Source organism: Brugia malayi (genome assembly GCF_000002995.4).
Source record: "Brugia malayi strain FR3 genome assembly, contig: Bm_v4_Chr2_contig_001, whole genome shotgun sequence".
Lineage (NCBI taxonomy): Eukaryota > Metazoa > Nematoda > Chromadorea > Rhabditida > Onchocercidae > Brugia > Brugia malayi.
The window spans coordinates 9,964,786-9,982,378 of NW_025062476.1; the positions used below are offsets into that span (position 1 = coordinate 9,964,786).

Here is a 17,593-nt window from a genome sequence, read left to right on the forward strand (position 1 = left end):
CTTTTAAGATTTTTTCACCATTTCAGCAAACCATCTTCTACTTTTTCTTCGCATATATGAATCGACATAACTGAGCTTACTCCTAAATCTTTAACTGAAACTCTTTAAAAAAAGATTTTCTAAGAGCTTTAAATGTGTGGAAAGTACTTCTGCTGCATTTAAAAACTGTAGTGTAAGACAAAGCATGCAAAGCACTTCAACCAAAAAAGCATAGATCCTTTCCACTTCAAATATACATAAAACAAATTTAATCTTATTTTAAATACTGACACCGATTTTAAAAAAGTGAGTAAAAAGGAAGAAAATTTTGATAACACTGGAAGGGAAAAAAGCTACAAGAACTGATTATATAAGGAAATCAACGAGGTCAACACGTGCTCTATTTTCTCTCATTATCGAATATTTCTAAAAACTTAAAAAAACCTTTTGTATAAAGTCAATGCGAAGTATTCTGCAAAGGATTTTGAAAATGTTTCCATCAAATCTTAAGAAAAAACTCTTAACCTACTGATGACCATTCTGAGTAAGCAATTAATCTGACCGTTTAAAAATTAGTTATGCATTATTTTTCTGTTACCAGTTTTGAAACTGTAGTATGATAATGATATAAAAAAGTATTTCAAGTTCCAGTGAAGTCTCCTTCAATGATAAGCAAGAAAGATTTTCAAAATTTATAACTCGTTTATTAATATTTTAAACATGTCTGTCCATGAACATATTACATTTGAACCGAAATTCATATAGTGTTTACACATCGCTCCAAAGAAAGTGGAATACTGTTTTGAAGAAATTCGAAATTGCAGGATATTCGGGACTGAAGAATTTCAACATTCTGCTGTCAAACTATCTTGGCTTACAACTCCAACACCATAATTCCACAATAAAAACAAGTTAAAAGTGTTCAAGTTTGCAATCTTTGATTTCCAAGCTTTTCTCCTGCACTACTTCATTCTCTTTTTTTCGCTTTTTCAAATCAAACAAATAAAGCAAGCAAATAAAAGAATCGAAAAAATTTTTGTGAAGTGAAGTTATAATATGCCATAAACATAATGAAGTACTGACATATCAAGAAATGTTGCACAGAAAGTACTTCTGCTTCTAAATGCAACTTTATCTTCAACAAAAAACTTGAAAATCTCAGCATGTATGATAAACAGATTTTCCATGCCCATACCTCCAGAAAAACCTTTCCTCAATTTTATTCAATTCCTTAGGAAAATCCTTAGGAAAATGAAAAAAAAAAAAAAAAAACAGGGTAAAAAGAACGAATACAAGAAAGCAACAAGATTAATGCATCGGTATGTATTGTACTTCAACACAATTTGCCAGCAATTTGCCTGACATGGCGGCCTCACTGGGTCGTTGAACAGTTCCATGTGGACCAGCATAAACATAAGGGAACCGTAAAATATAATAACGTGCCCATTCCAGATGTATGGGTGCTTCTCCTGTATGGTATATTGGCTCTTTTGATGTTGGCTAAAAATATTCAATTTAACAATTATACCAAGTGTATTAGACATCAGAAATATATTTTTATAAACTGTAATAAAATTAATACCGAAAGTCTTCTCATTTATTAATAAAAATTATAAGGAAAAATGGACCTGAACACGAGGATTCAAGACAACAGTAACCGGAGCTTTAGGAGTAACGACGTGAAGTCGCATCAACTGAGCACTTACTTGCGGCAATCGACGACATGTACATTTTGTCCACAGTGGTAAATCTGAACGAATCAAAGTTGACCCCGATTCCTGAAGAATCATACTAAGTTCACTTAACTTTTTTAAAATATAGGATTCAATTTCATTACTGTAATTAAGCAACAAAGAAAAGGATGAAGAAATTATATATTGATAATAATACTAAGTTTTTGTTTTACTGGAGAAGATTCTAAAAGAGTGCTGTTCTAATCACTATACTCAGTTATAATTACTCGGATTTGTATAACCAAACTCATCGACTTCACAGATCACTTAGTTAAATTTATACTGCAAATTACTGCAACCTACACTAAATAATAAATATTAAAGTGGCAATGATAGGACTTAGCTACAACACTCTTCCGATAAAAAGGGTAATTCACGTTTCAGTGTAAATGTAAAAGACACTTTTGAATTCAATGCTGCTTTCACTCCAGTGTTGGCATGCATATCCTGAATCATAAATCGATGTCCTCTTGGGCATTCATATTCAAATCCAACAAACAACTAAAAAACAGATAAACTAAAACATAGTCTATGGTTCGAAAGATTTGGTGTTCCATCTTACAATGACTCGAAAAATCATCAAGAAATTTAGCCTCCATGATTTAAGGAGATAGTTAAAACGGATTGTATATTGTATAAAGATTAGCGATCAGTGAAGAATTTATTCAAGAAGCTCTAAGCAATTTGATTACTACTTGAGAAATGACGAAAAACACGGTTAAGGTTAATTTTGAATGAATCTAAAACTTGGATTTCTGATTTTTACTAGTAGCAAAAATTTGAATCAACACATTGAAAATCATTTGATTTTCAATTCTGCAAATAAATATAGTACTTTCACTTTTTCACGATTACTCTTGTTCACTTTGATAAGACGCTTCGATCTCACACCATATGTATCGCCCATAATTTCTTTCATATCAATATCCCATTTCTCAGGATCGACTGTAACAAAAACATCGACCGGTAAAAGAAACTGCGTCCCATTTTTGAAGTTTGGCATATCGCGAAGGCCAGCCTTATGACTAAACTAATCAAACTTCATTAATTGTGATTAAGTCAACTAGATTAAGCAAACATTAATCAACCACTACGCCACACTGAAAGCCTAATTCGACTGAATTGATTGTACGTAAAAGAAACCTGTACAAACTTGATGCACCCAGACATAAAAGTGACCATGAGGGGAAAAGAGGTCTTCTAGATGGTGATTCTGTATTCGGAACACATTCCAAAAATTGACCTAAAATAAATTCTTCAGAAAAAACAACACTTCAACTACGTAAGAAACTGCAGAATTTAAAAGAAGAAAAAGAACACGAATGATAGCTACATCAGGGATAGGAGAAGTTACTATGGCTGCAATACTTCCAAACAAGCCCATAAACCAGTTTTTGAACAGAAAAGCTTATAACGAACTGGATGCAAAGAAAAATAGCAAATTCATACCTTTGCATAATTTTCTTAGCTTTGCTAATTCCTCTTCAAAATTCATAGCGGAGTTATCTAACTTATCAGTGTTATCTATGTCCGGTTCTCGTAATTGCACATCATCATCATCAAGATATGAAACTTGTGCTTCAGTTTCCGGAATAGCCTCTTCATCTTCCTGCGACCACGATTCGTAATCATCCATGTGCTATAATCATTTGCACTTTAAAAATATAGTCATAATGATCAATATAGTATACGGTATCTGTTTTTCTTGAATTCAGCAGACTTTTTACTTGTGAACTAGTCTTTACTCAAAGGTGCAAGGAATTTGAATTTACCGCTCGATGACGCCGCATTCCTAAAAATGGTTGCTCAACCTCTTCCGTCCTAACGTATTCCTCATCATCCTCTTCATCATTATTCTCCATTTCTTCAGGAGTTTGTTCTTCACCACACTTTTCCGTTCCTGACGATATAGAGACTTTCTTTTCTTCTAATTCTTTCTCGACATCATCAGTATCTGTACCTACTGCTGAAATATTAGAAATCTTAATGTGACAAAAAATTCAAAAGATAGTCGAGAAAGCAATAGGAATCTTAAAATCACTGCATAATTATAATCCTCATACATCAGTTAAAGAAAGCATATATTTAAAAAGAAATTAACAGTATACCGATGCAAACTTATGCGTATACTAAACTAAAACAAAGAAACCTTTACTTTTAAAAGGAGACTGTATACTTTCACGATGTACTTCATCACCTTCCAAAGGATTATCACGATCCAAAAGCATTTTCAAATCGTCTAAATATATCGATATACAAATACCAAAACAAAACTTCTGGATTCGCAATAATTCAATACCATAGTTTCTTAATAAGCACTTCTGTCAGAACATAAGAATAATGGATAATACAATTACTAAGAGTTCTGCACCAGATATAATGTACCAGTGTTTTAAAATCATTTTACCAATGCAATACTTTTAAAGAGATAAAAAGAGAAAAGTACAAAAACAAAAGCCCGATTACTTTCTCCTATCGATGTTGATGAAGATTCGGAAAAACTATGTTCTGGAGAAGTCATCGATTTTTGTGATTTATCCGGTAAACTTTCTATATCTAACGATGCTTCATTAATATCATCATATTTGAAAATTTCAAATTCATATTCTTCCATATTTTTGCAACATGTAAACTGCGACTGAATGTAGAAAACATGGTTGGCTTCCTGCAACAGTGCACTATTTCTGAACATTATATTATCACAGATACATAAGAGGATAAATGTTTATAGTAACGACTATATTTACTTCATCAATTCAAATGAATTGTTCATAATTCACTGAAATCAACTAGACATGAAACACACATTAGAAAGAAACAAAACGAACACGTAATGAAAATGGATCGTTCCGCAATGCCTGCGAATGGCCACAATTACATGTAGAAAGGAAACGGGCTCCACTTGAGTGAGGAACTCGTTTCGTGGCTGGCACTTCCACATCCGATAGAGAATAATGAACCTGAAAAATTATATAGAATTTCCTTTTTGCAAGATATTACAGACTAAGATACCAAAATTATTTATTCAAAAGTGAAATCTGTCTCCAAGAGCTTTGAAAATTTACTCCATATGCCTTGGCATCCAAATCGAAAATTAAGTAATCAAATATAGACCAAATACTTTTATCTTGCAAACAGTGAAAACGATCAAATGGAAGTTAAAAGTCAGCAGCATTAATATTATTTAGGCTAATTCTTCATTAAGGAAATTACTAACACTGTATTCCACAATCCTTCTATGACGACATAAATAACACCGGCTACTATAGAAGATTTTGTCTTGGCATTTGCTCAAATATCGAATATTTTTGCCCTCATGTTAACGCTCAAATAACTTACCGGTAGAACACATTCATTCCCAGTGAGGGAAACAAATTCACATGCTTTTTGAATAGCCCAAAGAGCTTCGCATTCCTGTTTCAGTTTTTCTTTAGCCTTTCCTAATGTGGTGCCATGATAAATACATTCCAAATGTTCCATTGCACGTGCCAACTAAATTACTCAAATATTTTTTAACAAATTCTGTTAGTCATTCATTAACATAGATATGTGCTTCGTCTGTTATGTTTCCAACGAAGTCAGTGAGTGATTTTAAATTTTTTTCTAAAAATCTTGAAATCCCTCTCTAGAGAAGATTTTTCTTGAATATCACAAAAGGAAGACGAAACCTTCAGGAAGATTGATGTCATAATATCATATTTAAAGAAAAAATAAAGCCAACCTTAGCTTCATGCTCTGCTTTCGTAAAAACCTGTGATTTTCGTTTCTCAAAATCACGTGTATCCTTGTTACCGTTTTGATATACTGCTTTAGCTTGTCCAATGTACGTACTCTCCACGCTTAAAGATATTTTATAATGATATGACTTGTGCATCTTTATCACTAAATTTTATGATTAATTTTCATTTAATATTTATAGATAAGGACTACCAAATGGGAAGCAAAAGTGAAGGAATCACTGTTTTAAGGTGGATCTTTATTATTAAGAAATAGAATATGTCAGCTTATGTAAGCTACAAGCTTCCGATGTTATTAATCCAAATTTATTCAAAAAGTCTCTAAATTTAGGAGTTGAAACGTAGTATGTTAGAAAAGCATGTGAAAACAGCTCTGGATTTAGAAATAAATAATTAAAACGGACTTTTCTAAGAAACAGAACTGTCATCTTACCTTTTGGAAAACTGTAGTTCAAGGCTACTAAGTCTGTATATTTTCTCATCACTAAAGATTTGTGTTCGGAATAACTGATCATAAATGATTCTTCCACCAATCAAAAGCCACTTCAGCTTAGGTATCTGTCAAAATTATTTAAAAAAAGATTTTAGAAAAATTATTTTAAAAAAGATTTTAAAATAAAAATTAGCTGGAGAGTATGTTTTTTTTTTTACTAGCAGCGAATGTAACTTATTAATCATGGAGAAAAAGTAGCTAAAACAGTAAAATTTCCATGAAAATATTTCTATAAAAAGAACTTCATAAAGATATCTCCTTCTCTCTTCATCTTGTCGCACGAGATCGATGTGAGACCGCAGAAATTCACCAAAATCACTACGCTCTTCTTTTTCTGAAATATTCTTCCATATGACATTTAGTTAATTAAATGAGGATATCAAGTTAATGAGACAGTAAAGAAGTTAGGGACAAAAAAAATTATTCGTAACAGTTTTAAACCATTAGTTAAACAGAGCTATGAATTACTTATCCGATACCATAGAATATGCAAAGCAAATAAATGTTTTCTTAGCAGTAATGTAGAGGCACTTTGTTGTAAGTGTCGGAATTCGAACAATTATTTCCAAACTACTACTTAATTTTTATACGTATAGTATTCACTTCTACTAGAAATATCTATCTCTTTCCTTTACCGGAGACTAAGTGCAGAATTAGTGAAGTAAAATTCCAGAAATATAGAGGAAATAACACAGTCCCTTGAAAATAAAATCCAATTTTTATATGAAAATTCAAAACAAACTGACAAATCAATACCACTTTTTTCACTTCCGTCATTGCCTTCTTTACTGCTACCTCGTTCAATAAGCATCAACAAACTTCCACGAATAACATCATGAAATGATTCTGCTACCGAAAATAAGTAAACAAATTGTTCCAAAGATTTCGGTAAACTACACGGGCAATTTCTAAATAAAAAATTTCACTTTTGCCGGGAAAAATATTATACAACAAGTCACAATCCCATTCTTTGAGAAAAATATTAAAGCTTGACTGTCTGGTTCTTTTGAACAGTTGTTTTATATTCTCATTTCATCTTGAAAATTTCTAAATGTGATTTATGAAAAGACAGTTGAATTTTGAAAAATTTAATTGGAAAAAACTATTCACCTATCACCAGCCGCAACAAGTCCATATATTTGCATACAACGATATATTTGCTGTTCTAATTTTTCCACGAGTTTGCTCTTCAGCTCTCTCTGAATTCAACAGAACTTCTGTGAAACTTAAATATTAGCGCGCATTTATTGATATTTTAAAACCATTCAACTTCAGCAACTGCCCATAATCGTGACTAGGAACAATAAATAAAAACTAAAAATGACAGTTGAAAAATCGGGAATAGACTGACCTTTCTACTGGAATTTAAATCACCCCTCAGTAAATGACGATGGAAAGCAAACAGGCACCGCGGTTGAGCTAAGCGTCCTTCAGCAGACCATCCTTGTGGGAAACCCGTAACAGCTGACAATTTTATCCGAATTTCTTTCTGACAAAACCGTCGAAGTTCATTAGCTCGTTTCAAATCACGGCAACAATTCTGATCAAATCGACAACCTGGTTCCATGTAAATGAGCAGATGCGAATAAAGCAGGAGAAAGGTCAGACATCGTGCATAGTCGATTTCCTGCTGCGAAAGAAGTTCGAAGAAATCCTGAAATTCATAAGTTTAATATTTAAAAAATATGAACTGTGCATATTCACTATCAACGAATAGTTAGTTGTAAGTTTTGAATAAGTTACATAAAATTAAAAGTATCTAGTATAAATTCACATAGTTTTTCCGAAAGTTCCAAATTTATTCTGGAAATATTTCAGTGGAGCATTTTTCCACTAAATTAAAATTGAATAATGAAGCAATAAAATTGAATAATGAAGCATCACAGTTTTCTTGCTAAATTCATCTATATAATAAACACGTTTTTTTGTAACCCAACCAGCAACATAAGACCATTCACTACATCCTTACCGCTTGGTCGCTATCATTATTTCGTACGAAATGTTCCAATGAGCATAAATCACCATAACCAGAAAGATGCAAAAAAAGAACTGACAATTCTGATTCATAGTAAGCTTCAATCTAAAACTATGTTATTTATATCAAAAGTGAAACAAATATTTAATCCAGGAAAATCTTAAATGAGAATCGCCAAGATGTTTCGTCATGCCTCCCTATAGTATCATATAGGAAGGCATGACGTGGCTATGTACATTATTCTTCTGAAGAAGAATGGCTGTTTCAGTCCTCTAATTGCTACGCTTATCACCATAATTAGAGCGAAAATTCAAATAAATACGTGTTATGCAACAAAAAAAAGAAAACCTAATGGAAATTTGAAAAGCAGAATTTTAATAAGTTATAAAAAGTATAAGACTGCACAAGAAATTTCCTGCCTTCAGAACACATATGAAGTTAATCGCTTACCGAAGCAGTACTGCCTTCTGCAACGATTGGCTGAATGAAAATTGGGCGCCCTAATAAGTGATTGATTGGATCGGCCTTAGAACAATCATTAGAAGCTTTTCCAACAATTCCTACAACAACAACATGCCTTCCTTCAAACATAGCCAAATTATACGCCGACTCGGTAAGCCACTTCGATAATGATTCTGCAAGTCCATTTCTCATCCTGCTATCGTCCTGAATACACATAAAACATAGATAAGTATATCGTTAATATAGATAAATAAATACTTTGTAATAATCTTCGGTCAAAACAGTGCCATCTTAAGATTATTTTTGAATCAACAAATTATTAATCATAATTAAATAGTAAGTGAATCAATCTACAAATACGCAAAGCTGGATTTAAGAAAAAGAAATTATCTAGTGAAGTTAGTCAATTTTCCACAGAAGAACACATTTTCTAATATTTTCCAACATTTTAGCTAAATCTGCCACAAAAGTTTACCCGAAACTAGCCAAGTGGCCTAGCCATCAAGAATGACATATCATTAGGCCATCATACTATTACCAACACTTATGCTATTTCAGAAATCACATTACTCTTTCGTCTACACATTCCTTATGCTATTTTCGATTCTTATTAATCTCTGTTTACTCCACAAAAAGTGCAGGTTTTTTAGGATGCGATTGCTCAGGATACTTTCATTTCACGGAGTGGTCAATTGTTTATTTCATTCAGAATGTTTTGTGCAGTGGCATCTCTACTCTGTTATCGTTTTTATCACCCTCTTATCAATGATAAGGGTTTTATATCATCTCTCTTATAGATCCCCTCTTTTCAGTAGACTTCTGATCATAAGGTTATTTTGTAATAAGAATTAAACATTTGTGTGTGACCCATTGTCTTAATCTTTTATCGTTGAAAACTTTCTCATAAGACAGTAATTTGCAATGATCCGTTAGTATAAAGGAGAATTGAGTAAGAATGAGTAGATGATATGAAATTGATGTTATTTTTATTTCTGGTGTGAAGGAATTTGTCTGTTTTTATATTGCATATGAAGGAATTTATCTGAGTAGCAGGAAGTGTCACTTAAAGGATGCCATCAAATTTATCATAAATAAATGATTAAAAATAAGTGTAACTGTTTTCTTTAAAAATGTGTCAGAATGAGATGAATGGAAAATATGTTTTGCTAATTTTTTTGCTTCATTGAAAACTTGCCAGCGTTTAATATTCATAAGTAACATATTTTTTTATTTCCAGAAAAACTAAATAGCACAAGAATGCTCCTATCGTTGAAAACTATATTGGTAAAAATTTTCCAGCTGTTCAGGGGGAATCAACAACATTGTATGAATAATTTGTGGTACTAATTCGAATATAGCCAAATTTGAAGGGAATTACAAGAATTTAATGTTTTGATTTCATTACAGATTAATTCAACAAGTATTTTCGTACAACTATTAGTTCTGAAAAGATACATAGTCTCGAGGCAATAAGGGCACTCTTTCATTAATTTCATCTTCTGCATACTGTATTGTATTCATTACTTCAATGGTATGCGATTGGCCAACACCTGAAAGTAGGACCACTTATATTTTATACGAAACATGGAATAATCTATCCATGAAAACAAAATAAAAGTACCAATCCGTGCCAGAATTGATTCTTAGAATTGCATATTAACATATTTTAAATTAACAGGAGGAGATTGATCAACTTGTTTGTTATGCATCTGTTTGACTTCATTCTTTTTTTCCGTGAAAAAGTTATTTCATTATCTCAACTAAATGCAATGGGAATTGATTTTGTTTTTGGATTAACTTAAAATTCTCTTTGTGAGGAATATTTTTGCAAGCAGTGTGTTGAAATTTTAAGAAAACCATAAATGTTCTAACATTTAGGCCGGAATTCCAACTTCTCAGTCTTGACAAATAGCGCTCTAGATAGTGGTGATCGCTGTCCATCCTTGAAACAAGCCGTGGCACAGAACGTATAGAACCAGTCATAGCGTAGATCAGGAAAAACTATTCGTTGTCCACGAACTGTGATGCGTTCCCAGACTGAGAAGTGAGCATTAGGATTTTCCGTATAATAAACAATATAATTCTGAAAATTGCACATTGTCATATTTTATTTTTTTATCGCATTCTAAGGTTAGCTCAGACGAGTTAATCTCTCAGGTAATGTCAAAAGTTTCTATGAGGAAAACTAAATACTTTAAATTAATGTTTCGGTAGGATATTCTCTTGCTCTGAAAAAGATATCGTTGTTTCGAATGGTGTGGAAGAATATTAATTAATAAACTGAATTGAACTGCGCAAATGTCTTTAGGCGACTAAGGTTATTGAATGTACTCTCAAAGTTATAATATCACAAAACTAATATATACCGCAACATCTCTGGTGCGTTTATAAGGTGGTTCCCAAGATAATTCGATAGTGTTTGCATTCAATCGTTGAGCTAAGATATGTTGTGGGCTAAGCTGTGGCTCTGCAACACATTACTGCAATACACTGCTCAACTTAGAAGTTATATAAGAATTTTCGTTTTCAATCATAAAGTATTTTCTTTTATCTGTATTACATTTTTCTTATTTGATTTTTATCAAGAGTTCAATTTTATAAAATATTTCTTTTCACTTCAAATTTTGATCATTTCTGTTTAGTATTTCTGCGAATCCCTAAGAGCTGTTTTTGAAATTAAAAATAATTCACAAAAGGATTAGCAGATACAACAAAATTGTGGAATAAGCTGCTCTTCGATCAATTTTTTTGAATAGATCTAAAATAATATTTTCGAAATTTTTTGGAAAGAAGTGAGGTTACTCAATCTTCAACCGGAATTTTAAGGATTTGGCGTGGGAAAGCTTCATCTACCTGTATATTGCACTAGATAGACTGGTTTGCTTTCACCGTAGCGTGAAACAGCTGTGATACGAAATTCATACAAAGAACAGGAATCAACGCTCATAATTTCCGCTGAATGTCCTTGAATGCCGCGCAGTTCACGCATTTTACTGTCTTCTTGATGTCTAAACTGCTTTTCTTGAATGTAATTCTTCGAATTTGTTAAAGCACAATTTTCAAATTACAAACTTTCATGGATTGTTCTCATAATGAAATGAAAATGTGTAAAGGTGTCATTGACATGAGAAGTTAGCAAAAATTCACTTTCAAGTAATCTTTTTCTATAGTAGATTCAAAATCGAGTCTTTCCTCACTTAAGCAAATTACTATTACAAACTTGATCCGATAACGTATATTGTAGGTAACTTGATCGTCAGCAGAAAATGCTGGTGCCCATGCAAGGCGTACTGAATAAGCGGATGTGGAAACAACCTGACATTCCCGTGGTGGATCTGGTGGCAGACGAGCGAACATAAATTCATCATCTGTTACTAAAAATGAATTTTATGAAATGTTTTTAAATTGGGAAGAATTAAACGAACTGAATTTCTACTTGCAGATAACTGACAAACCATCTTATTATTTCAATATAATTAACTTGCAATGAGTGAGAAATCTACATTGTGATATAATCCAAATTATTTTTAGGAATAAAACTCACACATGCGTGGCCCGCGTTTTTGAAGCTTTCTGCTCATTCGTCTTCTGGCCATTGCACCCATATGAGTATTATTATGTTCAAATATCATACCTTTTGCTAATTCCAAAAGCATACTTGCAGTTGCTTGTCGTCGTCGCCTAAATTTTTACATAATTCATAGGAATCCAGCTTGTGAAGAACAGATAGCAAAAAATGAATGGAGTATTGTTCTAAAGATAAAATATCTCTCAAGTGATTTGGAACTAAAACTCAATGATCAATTTGATCAGTTCTATAGTCAACAGGATCAAACTGGTAATTTGATTATTTTGGCATAATATTTTTGTGGAAAATACATGAACACCTTGCTTTTGCTTCACGAATCAAAAAGAAGGGATTATTCGTTTGAATTTTACGGCCAATGTAATGAATCTCCTTTAGATACATTCGACCGACAACATCCATACACATTGTTGTCAGAATTATGCCACCCATGATGACACACAAAACTACCAACATGTTTTGCTGTTCTGGGCGATAATCACCGAAACCTGCATCCAGCAGTATTTCTCGAATTATTATTTAAGTTGCAAAACTACTATTTGATTTTTAAATAAATAACATTGACTCCAATTTCATACTATCTATTCAGCTGTGTAGTATTTTCTAAAACAATGATGATAATTAACTGATTTTTTTTTTTTTTTTAAATTAACATTTGTGAAATTCATACTAACCAACTGTCAAAATGCTAATAAATGTGAAATACACTGATTCGGTATAAGTCCAATGTTCTTTCTTTTGAATAATATATGAGCCGAAAAGGCCATATAAGAACACAATTAGAAATAAAATTACGGGTGGAAAGCGAACAAGCTTTACTTTGTCTAATAATTCCTAAAATATAAAAATTGAATTGTATCCATGTAAAAATTTTTTTGTCACTATTTAAATACTAATTTAAAAGGGAAGATCATAATTTAGAACTTGTTCATCTTCATTTTCACTGAAAATAGGTCGAAGATCATGGATCGTAAATCCTTTCCGGCGATCTCTCCATGTCGTTAATTTTTTCCAGCAATTGTAATGAATTAAAAAAGCGCATTCTGATATGAACTTGGCAATGTTAGCCACTGTAACTAGTGTTAGTGGGATGCCTGAAATTTGATGCAAAATAAAAATTCAGTCTGGAAAATGTAAAAGCTAATGAAAACATAGTTTAGATTATGCCACGAATCAAATTTTTATATGACATTTACCAATGAGACAGTAGATGACACCGAATAAACGTCCGGAGAATGTTGATGGTGCAACATAACCGTATCCAATTGATGTGAGCATCGTTGCCGTAAAGAAAAACGAGGTAATAAAATCCCAGCACGGAGCATTCGTATCGTAGCCATGTCGATACTTAAGATGAGCGGTAAACACGGTATCGACGTACTGCAATATGTTAAATAACAGAAAATCACGAGGTAGACATTTTCTATCTCAGAATTATCGTAACTTTTCATCTTTAACAGATGATTCAGTTATTTTGTTAAATTTTATATAACATTTGTTGGGCAGATTAATTAAATTTATTGTGTTAGGATGATTAATATGATAATTACTTTATAAAATTGTTCTCTACTATCGCGTCTAAATATTTCCTTCAGTTCTGATCTGCTTATTTTTTGATATTTTTTAGAATGTGTTAAATCCCAAATTCTATCTATATACTTCTCCACGCTTACATCGATTCTGTTGAGTTGGGCTGCTTTCATGTCCTGAAATTATAAGCACAATAATATATCTTTTCGATGATTACTCTTTCAATGACAGTATTATACCTTTTATAACATAAATTGGGTGCATTTTAACACCTATGCAATGTTTTGTGTTAAATTGAGTCTCAACAAAACATAATTTCATATATATGAAGGAAATTTAAAAAAAACAATTTCATATTTATGAAAAAAGTTAGAGAATCTTTTTATAAACTGTTTGCAACCATTGATGTTTAAATAAATTCAAATGTAAAAGCTCAATAGTTGAATAGTCATTTTTTTATGTATTAAAGTTAATAGCACAGTCATTTCAACACTTATTTAACGATCCGACGGAATCGTTTCATAGTTATTCAGCTGGAAATAATTGCTTAATAATTGCAGCAGAGGAAGCGATGAAAGACTTTATACTGTCGTTTTTTTTTTTTTTGAAAATTACAAACTTGAACATTTATAACATTTAATCACTTCTTGGCAGGGAATAAATTGAAATTATAAAATGCAGACGTCTTAATTCAGATATTTTAATGGATAATAGTTTGTATTTTTATTACTATTCGGTCATATCGTTTAATTATTATCGAAGTTCAAAAATTTGCAAACTTTGAGGTGACGTCCTTCGAGCGCTTGAAATATCCATGCCCCAATTACCATGTATAGAATGCAAGCTACAATTAGCAAGAAGTGTGGAGAGATGATTTTGGTTACAATCAGACGCCGTAAAATCCTTAAAAAAATGTGCAAAACTTTGAAATTGTATAAAGGTCAAATATAACTTAAGTTATAAATGCTATGTTTTTGCCAGAATATGGCCTTTACTGAATACAGCTTGCTTACTTAAAAGAAAAGGAAGTAATGAATACCTTAAAAAAGACATTACAGACAGCTTATTGGTGAGTTTATATTCAAACTGATGCATCTTGGCATTTTTAGCTATTATCGTTTTATCGCATTTAAAAACGTCGATACATACGTCAACAAAGTGAGTGTTACGAGGAAGAAGAAAAAAGAAATGGAAATGACAGAGTAGTATAACTTGACGGAGAAAACATGATGATGCTGTTCGGGTGCTCAAGGAAATTGAGAAGATCGACATGTGGAAGTCCTGTGGGAATCAAAATTCAATATTTGCTGCTTTTGAAGCTGAAACAATTTTAGAAGTTACTGGTTTCCAAAATCCTAAATTGAGTATCAGATCTTAAATTAATAAATATAACATTTAATTTATTCTATTCTCAAAGTGATACATTGAAATATCATAAAAGAATAGAAATGAAATGAATGAAGAATGAAATAAGTGAACAAAATTAAATAAAAGCATTTACCAATTTCATGGAGAATAATTTTTTCTCTAAAGAATACCACGTGTAACACGTTTATTGACCACATATACATATACGGATATGCGTGTGACACACAAACACTGTGTCGTCCTTTTGTTTTAACTTTTTTAAACTTTAGTGTCATTTTCGATCATTCAGAGAAAAAAAAGTGTTATGGAAATATTGCTGAGATTTTTATTAGATGGATCAGTTGTCTCGTTTTCAATCAGTTAAGTTTCAATCACTTAATCAGTTAACTGTGTCATCTGGTGTGATGTGTCATCTTTATTTAGCACTTTCTAGAAAGCGAAAAATCTGAGCAAATTTGATACAATTTGAAAAACAGCTGTTTTGATGAAATCTTTCTATTCCGTGAAAATTATTTCACTATTTCATTTTTGTCATATTTTTCTGCTAGCTTATTTCAGGACGAGAGCTGAGAACAGGGCTGAGCCCTGTTGGCACAAATTTCGGAACAGTTGAAATCATATCAGTGGCCGAGCTGTAGATCGAAACAGATCTTGCTATTAAACATTTATCTTTTATCATTATTATATAATCACTTAATCGTTGTTTATCATATGATGCCATAGTGTGTTCATGGTTATATAAAATAAATATTTCATGTAACTGAAGAAACATAAAATCAATTCATTTTACGGATTTTATGACAGTGCAATAAACAAATGATTATTATTTTTTTTTTTGTTTTTTAAATGCTATACAATGGGATAGTTTAGAGGCTAACAGTAAGTACAATGATAAGCGCAACAAGACAAGTTTCATTTAAAATCTCAATTTTGATTTTTTTTTTTAATATTCCAATAGGATAGTTTGTTTCAATGTGTAAAAAATATAAACAAAAGATAAAAATTGATTGCTAAATGAAAAAGTAAGCAGTTAAATGAAATAGAATCAAAAATTGTAATTAAATAATTCTGATTGACTCTAATAACTGTTGAAAACTTTCTATAAAATTTTGTAAAATTTTCTCATCGGTAGAGAAAAAGCAAGAATATGAGTGGCACATGAATTTAATCCATTGACTTTTCATATAGATTTTTTCTAGTTAACTTAAATCTTCATGCATATCTCATATCACTTGTAAGGACATGCAAAATATTATGGAATATAAAATATGATAATACAACAAAAGGAAAGATTTTAATTTAAATAGAAAATAGATAAATCGAATGATAATTATAATTAAATAACAATATTGAGATGCTTTCCGTTTCTGATATTGAAACTTTTATGTTTTCCGTTCCCATAATCTAACTAATTTTTTCCTTTTTAAATTGTCATTAACTTCTTTCTCTCTGTAATATGTTTGTTGTTGACGACAATGATAAGAGAAATATGCTACCGCTAAAGGAGATTACTAAGTGATAATTTTTTGATATAAATTATGAATCTATCTTTTTTACTTCTAAAAAAGTGCTTTAGCTTTGAAAAGATGTTTCTGATTTATTTCAAAACTTTTTAATTCATGAAAACTGATAGGATTTGAAAATTTCCGAAGTTTTAGAACTTTATGAGGCGAAAAATTGAAAGTTCTTGATTTGTGCACCACAAAACTTTGCATTTTTGTGTGAATTTTCTTTCTTTTTTCGAAATCAAATATCCTGAAAACAATGTGAAATTGATTCCTGAAATTTCTGTGACAGAAAGCTATGAGAGGTCCTTATTACTTCATAATCACTAACTGATTATTAGTTTCTTCATATAAATACGTGGTCATGTTGTCCTAAGTGTTCAAAAATGTAAGAAACTGTCAACGTAGTGATCTTTTCTGTTTTTATCAGTAAGTTTCTGCCTGTCCTTTTTGAAGTTCGCTCATAAAAATTACACTTTGACGTGCTACGTGACCTGTTATCTTCCATATTTTAGCTTATACTACGAAATTACTCTGTGAGACGCCAAATCAAAAGCTTTAAAGTCTTTTATTCAAAACTGCTATCGAAATTTACACAATGGATTAAAATGGCAATACACTGATTGGTGATTTGTAAATGTATGATAAATTCAAAAAGAAATTTAGGCTTTCAATCGAATCTCTTATGGAAATACAATTCAAAGTATATTTAAGTAATTATTGAAATACTTAACTGTTCAGCAAAAAAAAGTTGTGAGTGATCAGTTTATCCAACAAAATCAATGCGATAGCCATTTTTTCTAATTATAAGGTTTCTAGAAAAGAGGGCTAAATTAAATTGTGTGAATAATTTTGGTTCATTACCCATTTCCTTCTAAAATGAAGCAAAATAACTATGCATTATCATTAAATCGGAAGATGCGAGCCTGAATTAGCGATGAATGTTACTGATTTGTTATCAGTCTACGATTAACACATTAAGTTTGAGTGTACTAATTAAATTGTTAGCCATCTATTAATGTGTATAATTTGCGAGTGTTGATCCAATAATCAACACTCGCAAATTATATAGAAGAAGTAATGACGGAATAACTCTGATTTATAGGACATTTATGTGAGAAGAGGACTGAAGAGGAGTGAGGCCAGAAAAAGTCAATACAGCCTCGTTCCCTGGCTTCACACTACGAAATGGAACAAAGACCAGGCTTTCAGTCTTGGCTTTCAA

At 31.6% G+C, this 17,593-nt stretch overlaps 1 protein-coding gene across 1 annotated transcript; it reads right to left on the bottom strand.

Annotated features, from left to right (window-relative positions):
• Nucleotides 1-1,287: 1,287 nt before the first annotated feature.
• Nucleotides 1,288-14,325, bottom strand: Bma-twk-30 (cation channel family protein; the record flags this gene model as incomplete). The annotated part of the gene is made up of 31 exons (XM_043079113.1): nt 1,288-1,479; nt 1,608-1,757; nt 2,115-2,213; nt 2,548-2,737; nt 2,856-2,955; nt 3,162-3,351; nt 3,485-3,678; nt 3,868-3,951; nt 4,179-4,377; nt 4,541-4,672; nt 5,052-5,204; nt 5,434-5,551; nt 5,883-6,007; nt 6,185-6,276; nt 6,699-6,850; nt 7,053-7,141; nt 7,294-7,596; nt 7,912-8,022; nt 8,368-8,583; nt 9,835-9,929; nt 10,252-10,462; nt 10,746-10,846; nt 11,233-11,387; nt 11,600-11,753; nt 11,924-12,060; nt 12,267-12,453; nt 12,640-12,799; nt 12,890-13,059; nt 13,162-13,345; nt 13,516-13,671; nt 14,275-14,325. 31 exons carry the CDS (start codon nt 14,323-14,325, stop codon nt 1,288-1,290), a joined length of 4,650 nt encoding a protein of 1,549 aa, XP_042935047.1.
• Nucleotides 14,326-17,593: the final 3,268 nt, after the last annotated feature.